Raw genomic sequence first — 19,759 nt, 5'->3', positions numbered from 1 at the left:
AATTTAATACATTGAACTGGATCACTTGATTAAACAGTAGAAATTATGTTCTGATTAAAAAGTTAAATGCAAAACAGGAAGCCATAAGAACCTACAAAAGAATATTTCAGACTGAGGGATGATATTCTAAGGATAAAGAATAGAAAGCATCAAAAAGGGGAGTGTTAATTGATGTTACTTTATTAATGCAGTACATATACATATCAAACAATCATAAAAGAGAGTGAGTTAGGACAAAATACTTGTAACAGATATTACAAAGATATTGATAACAGTGTTAAGAGTTACACAAATCACTAAGAAAACACTAAATTAAAATCTCAGTGGAAAAATGACCAATATACACTAATAAACCTCTAAAAATATTTTAACTCATAATCAAAGAACTGACTATAAAAAAGTAATAGTTTTCCTCTCTTCAAATTAGCAGAATATTTTTTAGAAAAGCTAATGCTTGTCAGGCATAGTGGCTCACGCCTGTAATCCCAGCACTTTGGGAGGCTGAGGTGGGCAGATCACGAGGTCATGAAATCGAGACCATCCTGGCCAACATAGAGAAACCCCGTCTCCACTAAAATACAAAAATTAGCTGTGTGTGATGGTGCGCACCTGTATTCCCAGCTACTCAGGAGGCTGAGGCAGGAGAATTGCTTGAACCCGGGAGGTGGAGGTTGCAGTGAGCTGAGATCGCACCACGGCACTCCAGCCTGGTGCCTGGCGACAGAATGAGACTCTGTCTGAAAAAAAAAAAAAAGAAAGAAAAGTTAATACTTAGCATCAAGGACACAGTGAAATGGGCAACCACAAAATTACTGGTGGCGGGTTAAATTTATACAGACCTTCTGGAAACTGTTTGGGCAATGTATATACCAAGAGCTTTTTAAAAGTTTATAATCTTTGATTCACTGATTTTATGAATGTTATTAGCTCAAGGAAAAAATAACAATATGAACAGCTACTTAAATTCAAGATTTTCATCACAGACGTTATTTGTAAGGAGAAAAGTATGTAAAATTGGAGAATATTAAATAAATTGGCTTACCTTTGTGGTAAAATCTTAAATAGATGGTAAAATCATATTTTATAGCATATTTAATGACATAGTGAATTGCTCAGGGTATAACGTTAAGTGAAAAAGAAATCATTGTGATTCCAATTTTATGCTATCTATATGTATATGCCTTGGGGAAAAGACTGGAAATGAAATTCCTTAAGGTAATCTGTATCTCTGGGTGTTGAGATTTTAGGTAAATTTTTTTCTTTTTTGTATTTCTCTTTATTTTGTAAATTTTCTGCAATGGCATGTATGTTTTTAATCAAGAAAATTTTATTTTAAAATATAGAAGTTCACTACATATATTCTTCCTTTAAGTGTATAGACAGCCAAGTGCCATATTATGTTTGCAGGTTAGATTTAGGCAAAGAAGGAAAATATTAACCACTGCAGTAGGTAGACAGGCTTTGTGGAGGCAAGAGAACTTGTGTCGAACCTTGAAGCATCAATCAAATCAAAAATTTTTTTTACATATTTGTGGTTGTCAGGATCCAAGCTGCGTTAAGGAAACCCAAAATGGATATCTGGTTTAGAACGTTAACTGTTTGGTCATGTATTACTGTGTTTTATTGTAATGAATTAAAGAAGCATCTTGAAAATGTTTAGAAAACAAGAAAAAACCATTTGCAATTATAAATCTGGTTAACTCCAAAGCAAGACCTTTGAGCATACATTAAAAGAGCAATAAGGTTAATTATAAAGAAAGCTAAGAATATCAATAAATAATAAATATATATATATGTCTTTATGTCATCTGCTTTGCTCTACTTAAATATATATATGCTCTACCTAAATATGTATATCTGCTCTACTTAAATATATAAATATATATTATAACATGTGATAAATATATTTATATATTATATATAAGTAAATAAATACATATATTTAAGTAGAGGAAAGGAAATGATATAAAAAACTGTAAAGGAGTATGAATTAGAGTAAAGTAGAAATTGGCAAAATCTGGGAAACTTGGATAATGGTAGAATCCGTTTCTCAAATACAGTTTCAGTAAATTTCACTTAGCATCTGAATTTTTTGAGGCAGAAAATTTTTTATAATATTGATGTTAACTTAAATTTTTTAACTTTTCAGGAAAATTTGTGTAGCCAGAGAGGTTTGGTACCTAACACAGATGGTCAGACTTTTCAGATTGCAATTTCTAACCAGATGAGACAACACTATGACAAAATTCATGAGACTCTAATAAGGGTTTGTATCAAGTACAGTTAAGATATATTTTGTCAATATTTAATGTTTCTAGGTACCAAGAACATAAGACTTTGCATTTATTCATTTCTCTTTTTTACATTAGAAAAATGGCCCTGCTAGGCTATTGAGTTCATCAGCAAGTACTTTGGAGCAGAGTATAAAAGCATATCATATGATGAATAAATTTCTTGGCTCCTTCATTGACCATGTACGTATGTCAACATTTATATTTAAGCTAGGATCAAATGCAATTTTTAAAAAGTTAAGTGGGAATGTCAATTATTTCTTCAAGGCAACCAAGTCAGTAAACTTAGAACCGTTCCATAGGACCTTCCCTTTTTTTGTCTGTCACTTTCAATACATAGGAATGATATATTTAAAAAGGCATTTCTAGCCATTAACTATGACTTAGAAATAGAGTTAGGTTATACAAAAGTAAAATGAGATTTTATGTGTCTGTTAACATAATGATGATTCCCTTAAACTGTGTGTGCACTGGAATTTTGTTAGCCAGTTACCAAAATAACACTCTATCATTCATTATTGAAATCCTTGTGTTATGCTGTAATTATATTTCTGAAAAGCTTTGTATAAATTGATTTTCAGTATATCTAGCCCTAAATACTACTAAGGGCATTTAAAATTTAAAACATTCCTAAAGAGAATTTTGTTATAGGTTTCAGTGTAGAAAATTCAGTCTTGGCCAGGCGCAGTGGTTCACACCTGTAGTCCCAGCACTTTGGGAGGCCGAGGCCGGTGGATCACGAGGTCAGGAGATCAAGACCATCCTGGCCAACATGGTGAAACCCCGTCCTGACTAAATATACAAAAACTAGCTGAGCATGGTGGTGCACACCTGTAGTCCCAGCTACTTGGGAGGCTGAAGTGGGAGGATTGCTTGAACCCAGGAGGCAGAAGTTGCAGTGAGCCGAGATCGTGCCATTGCACTCCAGCTTGGTGACAGAGGGAGACTCTGTCTCAAAAAAAAAAAAAAAAAATCAGTCTTCTTGAAGAACAGATTTTCTTTGTTACTATTCATTTTTCATTTTCCCTCCCACTGATTTTACATTAATTGGAAATCATTATTTCACTGCTGCTGTTCTTGAAGTGATGCTGTCTTTTTTTTTTTTTTTTTTTTTTTTTTTTTAGGTTCATAAGGAAATGGATTACTTTATAAAAGATAAGTTGCTTCTTGAAAGAATTCTTGGAATGGAATTCATGGAACCAATGGAGAAAAGCATATTTTACAATGGTATCTTTTAAATTCCTTTACAGAACTTGATAACTGTTTTCAAAGTTTGAGAAAAAAAGTACTTATAGATATTTTTCTTTTGATTTAATAATTTTATGGCTTTAAAAAAATCTTTTGATTATCAAATCTTTTGATCTTTTGATCGAACAATTTTATAGCTTGTAAAAAAGCAATTACAGGAGGTGGCTCACGCCTGTAGTCCCAGCACTTTCGGAGGCTGAGGCAGGTGGATCGCCTGAGGTCAGGGGTTCCGACCAGCCTAGCCGACGTAGTGGAACTTTGTCTCTACTAAAAATATAAAAAATTAGCTAGACTTGGCAGTATGCATCTATACTCCCAGCTACTTGTGAGGCTGAGGTAGGGAGAATTACTTGAACCCGAGAGGCAGAGGTTGCAGTGAGCCAAGATTGTGCCACTGCAAAAAAAAGAAAAAACCTTTACTAGTACAAGCCATAAATGGATATACCCCTGTAACTAGTACCCTTGTCAAGAGAGAATATAACCAGCACTTCAGATGCCCTCTTGTATAAAGCAGATGTTTTTAACTCGGTATCCATGGGCTGCTTCAGTAGTTCTCCGGATTTCCCTGAAATTGTTTGCAAGATTTGTATATGTGTACTTTTTTCCCCCCGATGAAAGAGTCTATTGCTTTCATCAGACTTTTGTTGTTGTTGTTGTTTTTAAGAGACAGGTTCTTGCTCTGTTACCCAGGCTGGAGTGCAGTGGTGTGATCATATTAATAGCTCACTCTAACCTCAAACTCCTGGGTTCATGGAATCCTCCCATCTCAGCCTCCCAAATAGCTAAGACTACAGCTTTTTTTGGGGGGGGGTGGGGGTAGAGATGGAGTCTCACTATGTTGCCTAGGCTCATCTTGAACTCCTGGCCTCAAGCAGTCCTCCTGCTTCAACCTCCCAAAGTGCTGAAATTATAGACATGAACTACCGGACACAGCCTCGTCATAATCTTTTAAAAAGGGTATTCATATCCCAATAAGGATGAAACCCACTGGTGGAGTGAAAAGAGGTCTTAGAACAAAACGTTAGGGAGACTATTTGAGATAAATTCTTGAACTTTTGAACACTATGTACTATTCTGTGCCTTGATTGGTTTTTTCTCTAATTTACTCTATCTTAGGGAATATTTATAAGGTTAATTTAGCCTTTAGTTATATAAAGAAATAGAGAAAGGTTATTCATTAACTGGTCTTTGAAACTTACACTACTAGCAGTTACCAACCATTGGTCCTAATGTTAAAACTGTTTTTGGCTGGGTGCAGTGGTTTACGCCTGTAATCCCAGCACTTTACGCCTGTAATCCCAGCACTTTGGAAGGCCGAGGTGGGTGGATCACAAGATCAGGAGTTCAAGACCAGTCTGGCCAAGATGGTGAAACCTCCTCTCTACTAAAAATACAAAAATTAGCTGGGCGTGGTGGTGAGCACCTGTAATCCCAGCTACTCGAGAGGCTGAAGTAAATAAATAAAAATTTAAAAAAAATAAAACTGTTGCCGGGCACTGTGGCTCATGCCTATAATCTCAGTACTTTGGGAGGCCAAGGTGGGCTGAGGTCAGGAGTTCAAGACCATCCTGACCAACATCATGAATCCCTGTCTCTGCTAAAAATTAAAAAATTATCCGGTGCATTCCTGTAATCCCAGCTACTGGGGAGGCTGAGGCAGGAGAATTGCTTGAACCTGAGGGGCAGAGGTTGCAGTGACCCAAGATCACACCACTGCACTCCAGCCTGGGCAACAAAAGCAAAACTCTATCTCAAGAAAACAACAACAACAACAAAAAACACTGCTTTTTATGAGTTTTTAAGAGTTTTTTAACTAACTTCTTTTAGAGTAGCAAATCTTAAAATTTTTGTTTATTTTTGTGTAAGCCATGAAGTATTGTATATAGTGTTTCTAATATGCTATTTTTAAATATCCAAATTTTATCACCAGAGATTTATCACAGACTTGTTCCTTTTTAAAATTTCTAATTTATATTTTCTAATTTTTTTTAATAGATGAAGGTTATTCTTTCAGCAGTGTCCTGTATTATGGAAATGAAGCTACCCTTCTTATTTTTGATCTGCTGTTCTTCTGTGTGGTAGATTTGGCTTGCCAAAATTTTATTTTAGCAGCCTTCCTTACATATCTACAACAAGAGGTAAATTTTAAAAATTTTTCTACATTTTCTTGAGAGAAATATGTTAGTAGTATATATTTATTTTCATAGCAGAGAGTAACAATGTCTGCTTTCCCTACAGTTTTGTAAAGGCTTAGAATATGACTAACCCCACCAAAAGAAGGAGTAACATTTCAACCAACTGCACTCTATCCTTTAGGGTCAATGAAATACTGGGGTCTAGTGGAGGGCATAAGTTGCCTGATTGTACTTGGAAGAGAAATCCTGTAGGAAGACACTTAACTGCTAGTCTCCCAGATGCTGCAAGTGAACAGTAATTAGAGTCCTTTTCACCCTGTCCACCAGATAGACGTTAATGTAACAAAAAAGCAAGCACTGGAGAGCTAGCTCAGGGCTCAGCACCAAAGGGAAGACCCCTTTAGCTTGCAACTTTGACACCTTCCCTGCCTGTGTGAATAAAAAGCAACTTCATGTATGAGTGTGGACTCTGAAATGGAGATACCAAGAAATGGCAAATCTGTTCTTGAAATGGTGTTATTATCAACTAAATATTCTCCATTATGTCAAAGAATATATACGAGTAAGATGCAATTTGTTAGTCCTTGACAGTGATCTAGAATTGTGAAGAAATTCTGTCCTTAGTGAGTAGATTCTTTTGATGTTTCCGTAACTTTTAGACTTAGAAGAAAGTTGCCTTTCTAAATATTTTAAAGTGTATCCCTGTGAACATGAGAGAATTTGTATTATTAATTCATAAGAATTTATTCTAAATGAGAACATACATTGCTTTGAAACTATGAAAGAAATTATCATCTTGAAATAACTTTGTGTTTCACCCTGGGATTCAGATGCCTGGTACATGAAAATAGTTGAGAGGATTAGCTAATTTAATCTAGATATTTTAATTGATTGCATATTTCATTTTGTTTATATTTCTTTTCATTCTGAATTGTTTTAATTTTCCAGATTTTTAGATATATCTGTAATACAGTAGGACAAAAGAATTTGGCATCCAAAACATTGGTGGATCAAAGATTTTTGATTTAACTTCCTGAATAAATAACTTAAAGACTCAGTATAATCATGACCAAAAGAAATTGTCATGATATCAGGTTAGTTTACCATATATTTTAAGACTTGTAATGTAAACTATTCTGTTTTTGTTTTTTATTTGCAGAAAGATTTATTTTTATAATTTAGGAATACATAATGTGATATAATTGAAAATACTGTTTTCTCATTGCGTGTGGTATTTAATACACAAAATAATAAATACTGACAGTGAGACAAAAAAACTAAATGTTGCTTTCAGCATAGTACTTTTTAACGATAATTAAAATAGTCTCCATCATTTGTCTCTGTAGATTATTTTATAAACTGAGAGCTGTCTGAATTTTCTCACATTGACAAAATAATTTGATTCCAAGTTCAAGACTAGTTTTCGTTTGATATTTTCATGTTTTATATGCTTATGGTTAAATAAATATTGAAAGACATTTTCAAGTTTACTTAGAAATTTTAAATTGTGTTATTGATGATTCAATTTGCCTCATTCTAATTGTTCACCCTATTTGGCAGTCAATTAATTCACTGTTGGATTAATATGCATCTCATGAAATGACACCTATTTATTCCTTTGTATACCTGTATTAGGTCAGTATACTCTTTCTATGAAATATGTTCGCATTTCTAACATAGTTTACACTTATTAAGCTATAATGTTTGACATTTTTCTCAGTATTGTTTTTTATACATTTTAATTTCTTAATATTTTAAGAGTTCTCTCCCCAAGTTTTTCTTTTTCTTTTTCTTTTTTTTTTTTTTTTTTTGAGACGGAGTTTCGCTCTTGTTACCCAGGCTGGAGTGCAATGGCGCTATCTCGGCTCACCGCAACCTCCGCCTCCTGGGCTCAGGCAATTCTCCTGCCTCAGCCTCCTGAGTAGCTGAGATTACAGGCACGTGCCACCATGCCCAACTAATTTTTTGTATTTTTAGTAGACATGGGGTTTCACCATGTTTTCAGTTATGTTTAAAGATTGTAAATAACAAACTGTAAGGCTGGGTGCTGTGGCTCACACCTGTAATCCCAGTACTTTGGAAGGCCAAGGCAGGTGGATCGCTTCAGGTCAGGAGTTCGAGACCAGCCTGGCCAACATGGCGAAACCCCGTCTCTACAAAAACAAAAATTAGCGGTGTGTGGTAGCACATGCCTGTAATCCCAGTTACTTGGGAGGGTGAGGCACGAGAATTGCTTGAACCCAGGAGGTGGAGGTTGCGGTGAGCTAGATAGCACCACTGCACTCCAGCCTGGATGACAGAGTAAGACCTGTCTTAGGAAAAACAAAACAAAACAAAACTGTAAATGTATCAAGTTTCTCACTGCTTTCTATGTTAATGCTATGCAAATACTTAAAATGCAATTCTGTACAAATATTGTTTATATTTTCTCAGTTGAAAATAGATACTAAAAGATTTGGTGTTTCTGTTTTCTGTTTGATTAATGTATATCTCATGCATTTAGGAATATAGCATTATTGGGGCAGAGGCCCCAGTCATTGCCAAAGTTGAATCTTTCACATTTCCCTGAATTTTGAGGATGACTGAAAAGAAAATCTTTGAAACTATCGTGTCTGAAGGATCACAGTACAGGAATGCATTTATAAAAGCTGCAGAGATAGATACATGTACTGCCATGGATTTTTAAAACCACTCACTCAGAAGCATAAGTAAGAAATTCAGCCATCATTCAACACAGAAGTTAATTTTAGTGTAAATGTTTTCAAGTATTAAATTTCACAATAAAGGATTAATTGGCTTACTTGCTGATAAAACAAACATTTAAAATCATTCTAAATTAATTTTGTATAATATTTTTATTTTGGTTAGATGCATAAAAATGAGTTTAGATTTTCATACACTGTTGACTCCTTTGTTCACATTGTCACAATTTACATTTCATGATCATGTGCATAATTATTCACTAGATTCATTACCCTTTGTCAACGGGTGCTTTCCCCACCGCAGCTGTGCATGGTGTGCTGAACCTTCTGTTTCTAGGACCTGTGAGTGTAAGAAACTTTTTCCTGTGTCTCCTCTTGTCATTCCTCACTGATCACTACATGAAAGAACACAGAACAGTACATTTGGGGGTTTTGAGGGGCCATGAGGTTAGAAAGGAAAAACAGGAGTCACATCATTAAAGGTTTTTATGTTGGGCCGAATCTCCATCACGTGCATGGAGTGTTTAACCAAGTTGGAGACTAGTGCTCCTGCTCTGTTGCCTGGCTGCATGTTGTGGTTTGCAAGAAAATGCATTGCCCATAAGATAGGCACCAAAGGTAGTAGTTGAGAGCACAGACCCTGGAGCCAGACCGGCCTGTGTTCAAGTCCTGGTTGCACCACTTACTGGCTGGGCAATTTGACCAAGTCATGATTAAATGTTCTCATCTGTAAAAGAGGTAAATAGTACCTACCTCAAAGACTTAATTGGGAAGATTAAATGAATTATTGTGTGTACAGTGCTTAGAAAAGTGCCTGGCTCATAGTAAATGGTATGTGAGTATAAGCTGTGTAGTAGTAACAGTAGTAGTAGTTCCCATTAGAGACTACATTAAGACACTATCCACCGGGCACAGTGGCTCACGCCTGTAATCCCAGTACTTGGGGAAGCCGAGGGGGGCAAATCACCAGTTTGGGAGTTGGAGACCATCCTGGCCAACAGGGTGAAACCTCATCTCTACTAAAAATACAAAAATTAGCTGGGCGTGTGGCGTGTGCCTGTAATCCCAGCTACTCCGGAGGCTGAAGCAGGAGAAGCGCTTGAACCAGGGAGTCAGAGGTCGCAGTGAGCTGAGATCGCACCACTGCACTCCAGCCTGGTGACGGCAAGACTCTGTCTCAAAAAAAAAAAAAAAAAAAAAAAGACATTGTCTCATTGCTGGGTGTGGTAGAAATAGTAGTAGACAAACTGCCTGCCACACAGTAGTCTGTGGGCTTTAAAAAATAACTGCTTCTGTTATTTTTATGATAATTATTGCTTCTGTTGTAATTATTCCAAGGAATACATGGCTGTGGCCCAAGGATAAATAAATGATCACAGATGATCAGTAGAATGAAGTCCAGGGCACGTCCACAGGTGTGTGGATATGTATATACACACACGGCAAGGGTAGCATGCAATGCAGTAAGGGAAAAGTGTTTTTTAGATGTTCCATTGAATATTTCAGTGGAAAAAATGCATACCATATGTCACACTTACACAAAAATCAATTTCAAATAGATGCTAGATCTAAATGTGAAAGGGTAAATGGTAAAGTTTCTAGAAGATAAAAGGGGAATGCAGTCATGACTTTCATGTGGTCTTTTAGTTTTCTGTTTTGCTTTGATACAAGGTTACTCTCTGTTGCCCAGGTTTGAGTGCAGTGGTGCGATCATGGCTCACTGTAGTCTTGACCTCCCAGGGTCAAATGATCCTCCCACCTCAGCCTCCAGAGTAGTTGAGATCACAGGCACATGCCTCCATGCTTGGATAATTTTCAATTTTTTTGTAGAGACAGAGTCTTACTATATTACCCAGGCCGGACTCAAGTTCCTGGCCTCAAGCGATCCTCTGGCCTCAGTCTCCCAAAGCACTAGAATTACACACCTGTGTGTGAGCCACTTGGCACCCAGCCTGCCAAGATTTCTTAAACAAGACCCCAGAAAGACTGGGCATGGTGGCTCATGCCTGTAATTCCAGCACCTTGCAAGGCCGAGGCAGGTGGAACACTTGAGCTCAGGAGTTCAAGACCAGCCTGGGCAACATGGTGAAATTCCATCTGTAGCAAAAATACAAAAAAAAATCAGCCAGGTGTGGTGGCATGTGCCTGTAGTCCCAGCTACTCGGGAGGGAGGATCACTTGAGCCCACGGAGGTTGTAGTGAACCAAGATCACACCACTGAACTCCAGCCTGGGTGACAGAGCGAGACCCTGTCTGTCTCCAAATAAAACAAGACCCAAAAAAGATGAACCATAAAAGAAAAGATTGATAAATTGGACTTTACAATTTGTGTTAAATTTACATTTATGTAAATTTATATGTGTAAATTTGGAATTTACATTAAAATCAGGAACACTGAACATCAGAAGACGACCCCATTATAAGAATAAAAAAGCAAACTTCAATATAAGAAAAAAATATTACAAACAGATTAGACAAAGCACTCCTGTCCTGAATAAAGAAGTCATCAAATCAGTAAGGAAGACAGGCAACACAATAGAAAAATGGGGAAGACTTAAGTAGCCATCCCTCAAAAGAAGGTTTCCAAGCAACCAATGAACACCTGTGAAAAGTGCTCAACCTTGTTAGTCATAAGAATGCAAAATAAAACCATGAGGTACCACTACAAACCCAACAAAATGGCTAAAAGTTAAAAACTTAAAAATACCATGTGTGGCCAAGAATGTGTGGAGCAAAAGAACTTTCATACTGTTTACTATGTAAAGTGTTTACTATGTAAAGTGACGGAATACACATTCATCTATAACTTTTGGACTATCCCGAATCTTAAAGACAGGAAGACCTGAAGCCTTTGCAGTTTGTATTTGACCAAACCCCTGGCTGACAGCAGGTGGCAGTGGAGCGCACAGTAAGCTTTTCAGGACCGGGCTGGGGCTCTTCTGACTGTAGCTCAAAGGTAAGTGTGCTCACAGGACCGTGGAGGCAAGAGAAACGCCATTCTCTCCGTCCTCCTTCACTTATTGTCCCCCTCCTAACTTCTGTCATCTTGCCCTTTACCGCACCAGAGTTCTGGGCAGCTCAGATGACTACAGTGCATTCTAAATCTAGTGCTGAGTTTTTTACACCCATGTTAGGGAATTGAATGCTAAAATTAGTGATGATATGCTTTCATCCATCTCCTAGGGACTAGGATCACAGAACAGATCATGCTTCAGAAAAAAATTTAAGAACGAATTATCTAATGATTCTGGAATCCCCTTCATTGTAATGAAATACGTATTTACATCTCTTCAAATCTCTTTAAAAATCAAACTCTTACCTAAAGTATATAATGCCTTTTTCTAAATACAGTCTCCCCAAAGGGAACACTAGGTGCTAAGGATAAGAAGGTAGATGAGACATTGCCTCTGCTTTTATAGAGCTTATGGTTAAACAGAAAAGACAGAACAACAAATCAATGAAAGCATAGTAAGTCTTGTGTTCTTATCCTATTGCTTCTGTAACAAATTGCCACAACTGAGTAGCTAAAAGGAACATAAAAGTATCATCTTACAATTCTGCACAGCAGAAATCTGAGATGGGTTTCACTGCGCTAAAATCAACTTGTCAACCTGGCTAGGCTTCTTCCGGAGGCTCTAAGGAAGACTCCCTCTCTGACTTTCAAGGACTTCTGTGATTACATTGGGCCCACCAGATAATTCAGGATAATTTTCCCATCTCAAGATCCTTAGCTTACTCACATTGGCGAAGTCCCCTTTGCTGTGTAAGGTAACATATTCATAGGCTCTGGGGATTAGGACCTGGATTTTGGGGCGGTGGGAGGGGTGGGGGGCATTATTTTTGCCTATTATAGAGCACAATCTATCTGTAGGGTACAGGAACATAAAAACTATCATACTTATGATCATTTGGATAGTCTGGAAAGACCTGTGAAAGAGTTACTTTAGCTGAGACATAAAGCAAGAGCAGTAGCTAGCCAGGACTACAGGATAGGAATGAGGCTGAAATGTTCCAGATAGAAGGAACAGCATGTGCAAAGGTCCTGATATGGGGGCATCCTTGTCTAGATTGGCCATTTGACAGAATTGACTGGATTCAAAAAGGGATTTACTTAGTCAAGAATATAGTCTCAAAGTAAGAAAAAACAAAGTGCCTTATCCCATTTAATTCAGGTTTTCAGTCTTCCCCATTGCAGCAAACAGACAAAGATTTTGTCTTCTTTTTTTTTTAGCTAGCTGAATGTGGTTCCATCCACTGAAGAGTTCTCATTTTTTAGAGCCTCTCTCAAAGCCATCATTATATACAATTTCAAAGGATTGTTACCTAGAAGGGTAACAGACCAAGCTCAGAACTCAAAGCCAGAGTCAATGATCTGATCCTGTTTGGGAAAGGTCTGCTCCTTGCTGGGGTCAGCTACTATTCTGATCATGTTTTCATGTTGGCAGTTATCTTTTGCAGCTGCTCTCATTGTATGGAGTTAAGGGACAGCTGGTAGCAGACCAGGGCTTTAAAAAAAAGGTTTTAAAATGAATCATAGAGCTCTTTTTCCTCTTATGTCACTTACTGAGCTTTGAAACTCAAGCCAGCTGATTGGAGATAATTGTGGCCAGTGTTTGCATTGCGCTTTGATTTTTGATATTTTAATAAGAATTTAGATTCCTTTCCATGTATTATTTTTAGCTACCTTGTATTATATGAGCACAACAATGCCAGCTACCAAGGACACTCATTAAATTGACATTTTAAATATTTCTGTAAATTACTAGAACACTTTAGCGTTAACTCCCGGAGGGTAAAAGGCTATAAGATTTTATGTACAAGAGTATCTGTCTTACACTCTAACCAAAATAGGACTCCAAACCCATTCCTCTTATTCTGTCTGCACTCTTCGGTTATAAAGCTGCAGGAAGAGCCATCATTTAATCACTTTTTTTTTCTATATGCTTAGGATAAAGAGGCACAGTAGAATTATAGCTAAGGGCAAAGGCTTTGAATTCTGACAGACCTGTCTTTGAATCCCCAACTTCTCTATTTCCTTTCCATATGATCATAAGCAAACTCTCCGACCTCCATGAGCCTCCTCTTTCTTACTTTCTTTTTTTTCTTTCTTCAGATAGGGTCTCACTCTGTCACCCAGACTGGAGTGCATGGCACAACCTCAACTCACTGCAACCTCTGCCTCCTGGGTTCAGGTGATTCTCCCAGCTCAGCCTCTCAAGTAGTCATACCCAGCTAATTTTTTGTATTTTTAGTAGAGACAAGGTTTTACCATGTTGGCCAGGCTGTTTTCAAACTCCTGACCACTAATGATCCACCCACCTTGGGCTCCCACAGTGCTGTGATCACAGGCATGAGCCGCTGCACCCAGCCTGTGAGCCTCTTCTTTATCTGTCAGCCTGGATAATATCTTCCTCAAGAGGGTTGTCATAAGGATTAAAGGAGATAATAGAGGTACAGTTGTTAACACAGTGCCTGGAATGTACAGTGTACAGCAAATGCAGTACGTCATTACAACTGAATTATTATTTTGACAGCCACAAAACAAATTAATGTGACACATTTACTTCTTTGACTACTTCTGTGGTATGCCTGAGGTGAGTACAGGTGCGACATTCTGGAGAAGGCGAGCTGGTGTAATGACAGTGCTCCAGAAAAACAGTAATAATTTTTTCATCTTACCACAGGCTCAATATGGAACAACACTGGGATGAGACTGTTCATGTAATTGAAGGCCACATTAATTCAGTGTCCAAAATAAAGGAGGAAATGGCCCTCTTGGATGCTATTTACACCTGATTCTTGGTATTGTTTCTGGTTCTGAACATGCCTGGGTCTGGGTACTTTGATAGTTGGATTTTATTGGTAGGGTGGTGTTCAGGATAGTGAAGGACACTAAGATGCCCATGAAGCATAATAAAAGGAACTGGAGGAAAAATGAACCAGAACCATAATGGTGTTCTTCAAACATTTGTCTCATGAAAATGGGGATTGACATCCATATTTTTCCCAAGTGCAGAACTAGCATCAATGAACGAAAGCTATAAAATGGTGAATTTCAGCTCAAGAGTGAAGAATTTTTAGACAATTTAGAGCTACTCAAATAATAGTGGCTCCCTGACATTTAGGTCCTTCTGCATATGCATTATGGAAACGAGACAGGGATGATGAGAGAGGTTATCTCTCTTGGAGGAGGGATGGACCACATGGATTGCACCATCTTTTCCCAATTGACCATTTGGGTGTATAGATAAAGCCTTCCCATACAAAATCACAACATCGAAGGAGGCTATCTATTTGGCCTCCTATCATGGTGAGCTCTGACAACTGAAATAAGAAACCTTGAAGCTAACTGCCTAACAGGCAGAATAAACTCAAGGGTCAGAGACTAATCAGATCATAATAGACTCATTTCTATATTTGTACTATTTTGGGAGTGTAACTTATTCCATAATGACATGTTTATGTTCATTAAGTAAGCTTTGTTATTCAGGTCTTGAAGGACTAAATAAGTGGGTTAGGAAAGAATCTGAAATGATGGGGACAAAGTGAAAGTGGTGTGACTCAATTCTTCTTCCTTCCAAAAGAAATGGGCTCCAAGGTTAGATATACATTTAATTGGGTAGTGGAAAGTACACTGAACTGGAAATCCAGAAGTTTAGATTTTTGTCCCATCTTTGTTGATAACTAGACCTTGGCTAAATCAGTGACACTTCTGGGTTTCTGTTTCAAGCCCAATGGTCTCAAGTCCTCTTCTTTCTCTAAGGTTAGTCGATAACCTTCTACATGTAAAATACTGGATGAAGATGATTAATGTTCATTTGAGCCCACTTGTTCTTGGACATGTCATTTATCCTAAAATTTAGTTTTATTTTTTTTATTTGTATTTATTTACTATAATTTTTTGAGATAGAGTCTCGTTCTTGCCACCCATGCTGTAGTGCAATGGCGTGATCTCAGCTCATGGCAACCTCTGCCTCCTGGGCTCAAGTGATTCTCCTGCTTCAGCCTCCCAAGTAGCTGAGATTAAAGGCACACACCACCACGCCCAGCTATTTTTTTTGTATTTTTAATAAAGACAAGGTTTCACCATGTTGGCCAGGCTGGTCTTGAACTCCTGACTTCAGGTGATCTACCCACCTCAGCCTCCCAAAGTGCTGGGATTACAAGCATGAGCCACTGCACCCAGCCAGTTTTACATATTTTTAAATGGCAGATAATAATCTTGAGAAGGCGAACATGGCAGAATTTATTAAAAGTAAGTCAGTTTAAGCTCAGACAACGTATGTGAAAAAATTGTTACGTCCTTGCCATTCATACCTGACCCTTAGCATGGAGTATGCTGCAGCAAAGCCCTGAATTACTACCTCAAAGTAAATCAACCTGTAGGAGGTTGTTGCTAGTTGCCTACGGAATATCCATTCTCCCCTTCTTTTTTATTTTATTTATTTATTTATTTGAGACGGAGTTTCACTCTTCTTGCCCAGGCTGGAGTGCAATGGCGCGATCTCAGCTTACTGCAACCTCCATCTCCTGGGTTCAAGCGATTCTCCTGTCTCGGTCTCCTGAGTAGCTGGAATTACAGGCATCTGCCACTGTGCCCAGCTAATTTTTTTGTATTTTTTTTACTAGAGATGGGGTTTCTCCATGTTGGTCAGGCTGGTCTCGAACTCCTGACCTCAGGTGATCTGCCCACCTCAGCCTCCCAAAGTGCTGGGATTACAGGCATGAGCCACCATGCATGGCTATTTTATTTTTTAAAAGAGACAGAGTTTCACTCTGTCATCCAGGCTGGAGTGCAGTGAAGTAATCATAGCTCACTGCAGCTGCAGCCTCCCAGACTCAGCTCCCAAGCAATCCTCCTGCGTCAGCCTCCTGAGTAGCTGGGACTATGGGCATGTGCCACCACACCTGCCTAATGTATATATATATATATATATATATATATATATAGAGAGAGAGAGAGAGAGAGAGAGAGAGAGAGAGAGAGAGAGAGAGAGATGGAATCTTGCACTGTCTCCTGGGCTTGAAGGCAATGGTGCAATCTCAGCTTACTGCAACCTCTGCCTCCCAGGTTTATGTGATTCTCCTGCCTCTGCCTCCCAAGTAGCTGGGATTACAGGCATACACTACCATACTTTGCTAATTTTTTGTGTTTTTTTAAAATAGAGCTGGGGTATCACTATGTTGGCCAGACTGGTCTCAAACTCCTGACCTCATGATCTACCCGCCTCAGCCTCCAAAAGTGTTGGAATTACTGGCGTAAGCCACTGCATCCAACCAGTTTTTGTATTTTTTTTAGAGATGAGGAGTCCACTCTGTGGCCCAGGCTGGTCTTGAACCCCTGTGCTCAAGCGATCTTCCCACCTCAGCTCCCAAAGTGTTGGGATTACAGGAATGAGCTACTGTACCTGGTTCCCCTTCTTCTTCTTCTTCTTCTTTTTTTTTTTTTTTACTATGGAACACTGGTTTCATTTGGAATGGAATCTGCTCAGTTTCCACCGTGGCTAAGAGGCCCTGTTTCATGGTGGCCAATGAGAGGCAAGCAGAAGTCTGCTGATGGAGCATCTGAGAAGGCTATTAATTTCCTCATAAAAGAGAATAAACATGGCTGGTATACACTTTTTGCCCTTCTTCTGACTTCCTACCTGGAATGTGGTTGTGATGTCTGGAGATGCAGGAGCGTGAGAATGCAGAGCAACTATCTTTGAGCAGCTGTGCCAGTCCTAGGCTGCATCCTTTTGTTACTGGGAAGGACTAAGCCCTATTTGCAGACAGGTCTCTAATCCATGCGGTGTAATGCAATCCTGACTCATAGAATACTCCCAAACCACTGCTCCCCAGTTGTTCCATGTCAGGTACAGCATAGTATAAACTAATTTCACTTGATACCCTCCAGAAGGTCCCACCTCTTAAGACAACATGTAGCCATGTGCTATTCAGTGTTTTCAGAGAAAACACCACCACCACCACCATCATCATCCTCAACAACAACAAGAACAACAAACAAGTAATATTTACAATGTGTCTTAAGGAAATTTGATTGACTGACTTCAAGCAGCACTGCTTAATTCAGGAACACTTATCAAGAGAAAAGAAGCCAGAAGCAGTGGCTCATACTTGTAATCCTACCACTTTGGGAGGCTGAGGTGGGTGGCTTGCTTGAGTTTAGGAGTTTGAGACCAGCCTAACCAACATGGCAAAACCCCATCTCTACTAAAAATACAAAAATTAGTTGGGCATGGTGGCACACACCTGTAATCCCAGCTACTGAGGGGGCTGAGGCAGGAGAATCGCTTGAACCTGGGAGGCAGAGGTTGCAGTGAGCTGAGATCACACCACTGCATTCCAGCCTGGCTGACAGAGCAAGACTCTATCTCAAAAAAAAAAAAAAAAAAAGATATTAGCTTGAACTTTGTTGAATAGCGCTTTTAAGAGTTATACCTATATATTGTGCTGTAAAACTATGTTTAACTGCTAAGAAGGCAAACAAAAGTATCATGAGTCAAGTGTTTAGTTCATCTTTATTATAACAAATATATTTCATGTTATATTTGTTAACACTAGTTGTTTTTATGGCTCTTTATTTTATAGCATATGGGAGTCTCATGTAACATCATGTGTATATTACATTTATGCCTATTTTATAGAAATTAAGAATAACTTTACAATTTGAGGTAATTATATTAGTTAATATTTATCTTTGCTTTTATGACATGCAGTTGGTTCTATTTATGGCTTAAGTGATGCTGAGTTATTGGTAAGGATTACATTTATGCCTATTTTATAGAAATTAGGAATAATTTTGGTATTATGTTAGTTAATACTTATCTTTGCTTTTATGACAGGTGCTTGGTTCTATTGATGGCTTATCTGATGCTGAGTTATTGGTCAGGTCTTATAATCATTGTCCTAGGAGGAGAATAGGCTCTACTTTGAACACCTGTCACAGTTTCCAGGCATACCTACACTCCATTCAAGGGCAGAAATAGGCATAGTTTTCTTCTTTCTGTAAGGATTTGTCACCTTATGTCCCAGATGGACAGAATGAGCTGCTTTCATAAGCTCACTCACTCAAGTATTTCCTCAAAATCAGATTTCCTTTATCAGTGCTCTGTGTGTGTAGATCTTTTCACTAATGAGTCGTGTTCACTTCCCAAACACACTTGCGGCAGCACCTCCACTTCTGCTCACTGGGTCTACTGCTCTATCTCCCTCTGAGCATGGCCACATCCCTCAAATGCAGCCGGGGGCCTCTTCTCCGTGCGATCACGTAGGCTTAGAGCTGCTTGGCTCCTCAGTTCTTCTATGGTTCCCATAAGAAATGCAGTCTCACCGAGCATTCTGTGAATTTATTTTTTAACTTTCTGGGGATTCAGGAGGCCCCATCATGGAACAGCACAACATCTCCTCTCTCCCTTTCTTCCTCTCTCCCTCTTTCTCTCCCCTTTTCTTCGTGCTATTTTTTATATATAGTGGATGAAACTGAGCCAGGAACTGTGGATGAAAACCTATATATACAACAATCAACACACAAAATTTCTGTGACCAAATGTGTGGGAGTTTCTCTCCACACCAAACAAGCAATCATTTCTGTAGCAGATACCAACCTGGTGCCCCCCAACTCAATTTTGACACTATCTATCTGGAGATAGTGTCAGATCCCACAGGGTGAGGGCTCATTCTCCAAGATGGTCCCCTCTCCCAGATACCTGTCACATGTCAGGGACTCCAGAAGTTCTGATGGACCAGCTTCAGTTTGGGGTTGCTACGACTACTCTTTAAGTTGGGTTAATTTGCTAGAATAGTTCACAAAACTCAGGGAAACACATTAACCAGTTTGTTATAAAGGATATTACAAAGGATACAGATGGAGAAATGGGTAGGGCAAGGTATGCAGGAAGGGTGCAGGGCTTCCACGGGCTTTCCACCCTCCAGGAATCTCATCTGCGCAGCCATTTGGAAGCTCCCTGATTGCTGTCCTCTTGGGCCTTTTATAGAGACATCCTCAGATAAGCATGATTGACAGCTATGTAGAAATGTGTTTGGACAAAAAGGATATGATCTAGTGCTAATAGACTTGAGTGGAGAGATCCAGGAAGGCCTGTCTGTTCAGATTCTTCTTGGCTTCTCTGTGCAGTGCTCCTTCCTCCAGGATATGGGGCAGGACCCCTTCTGAAATGGGGGTCTTATGGCCTACAATCAAACAAGGTAGCTCAAGGAATTTATGGTCAGCCATGTCTCCTAAGGCTTGGTAGGATATTCAAACATGACACAGCTCTCTCTCCCGGCACACAGATTATGGCTATAGGTCTTCCCATGACAAGGTGAGGGGGAAATCCAGTGAGGGTTTCTGGGAGTTTTATCTTTCCCTTTATTTGTGGAG

At 38.8% G+C, this 19,759-nt stretch overlaps 1 protein-coding gene across 4 annotated transcripts in view; it reads left to right on the top strand.

The window, feature by feature from the left end:
* The window catches only part of TMEM67 (transmembrane protein 67), a 93,348-nt gene that overhangs the window by 55,735 nt on the left and 17,854 nt on the right, over nt 1-19,759 (top strand). For 3 of the 4 annotated variants that reach the window (XR_012514069.1, XM_003938764.3, XM_010349403.2), the window contains 5 exons: nt 2,150-2,266; nt 2,370-2,474; nt 3,416-3,518; nt 5,535-5,677; nt 6,623-19,759. The exon at nt 6,623-19,759 is cut by the window's right edge. Coding sequence is in view for 2 of the 4 variants with exons in the window: in XM_003938764.3 (XP_003938813.1) it covers nt 2,150-2,266; nt 2,370-2,474; nt 3,416-3,518; nt 5,535-5,677; nt 6,623-6,703 (549 nt within the window). In the remaining 2 variants the exon portion in view is untranslated. The remainder of the gene's footprint in view (nt 1-2,149; nt 2,267-2,369; nt 2,475-3,415; nt 3,519-5,534; nt 5,678-6,622) is intronic. The other variant, XR_012514068.1, reaches the window with a different exon arrangement.

Source organism: Saimiri boliviensis, chromosome 15, assembly GCF_048565385.1.
Source record: "Saimiri boliviensis isolate mSaiBol1 chromosome 15, mSaiBol1.pri, whole genome shotgun sequence".
Taxonomy (NCBI): Eukaryota; Metazoa; Chordata; class Mammalia; order Primates; family Cebidae; genus Saimiri; species Saimiri boliviensis.
This window is presented reverse-complemented; position numbering and strand designations above follow the sequence as displayed.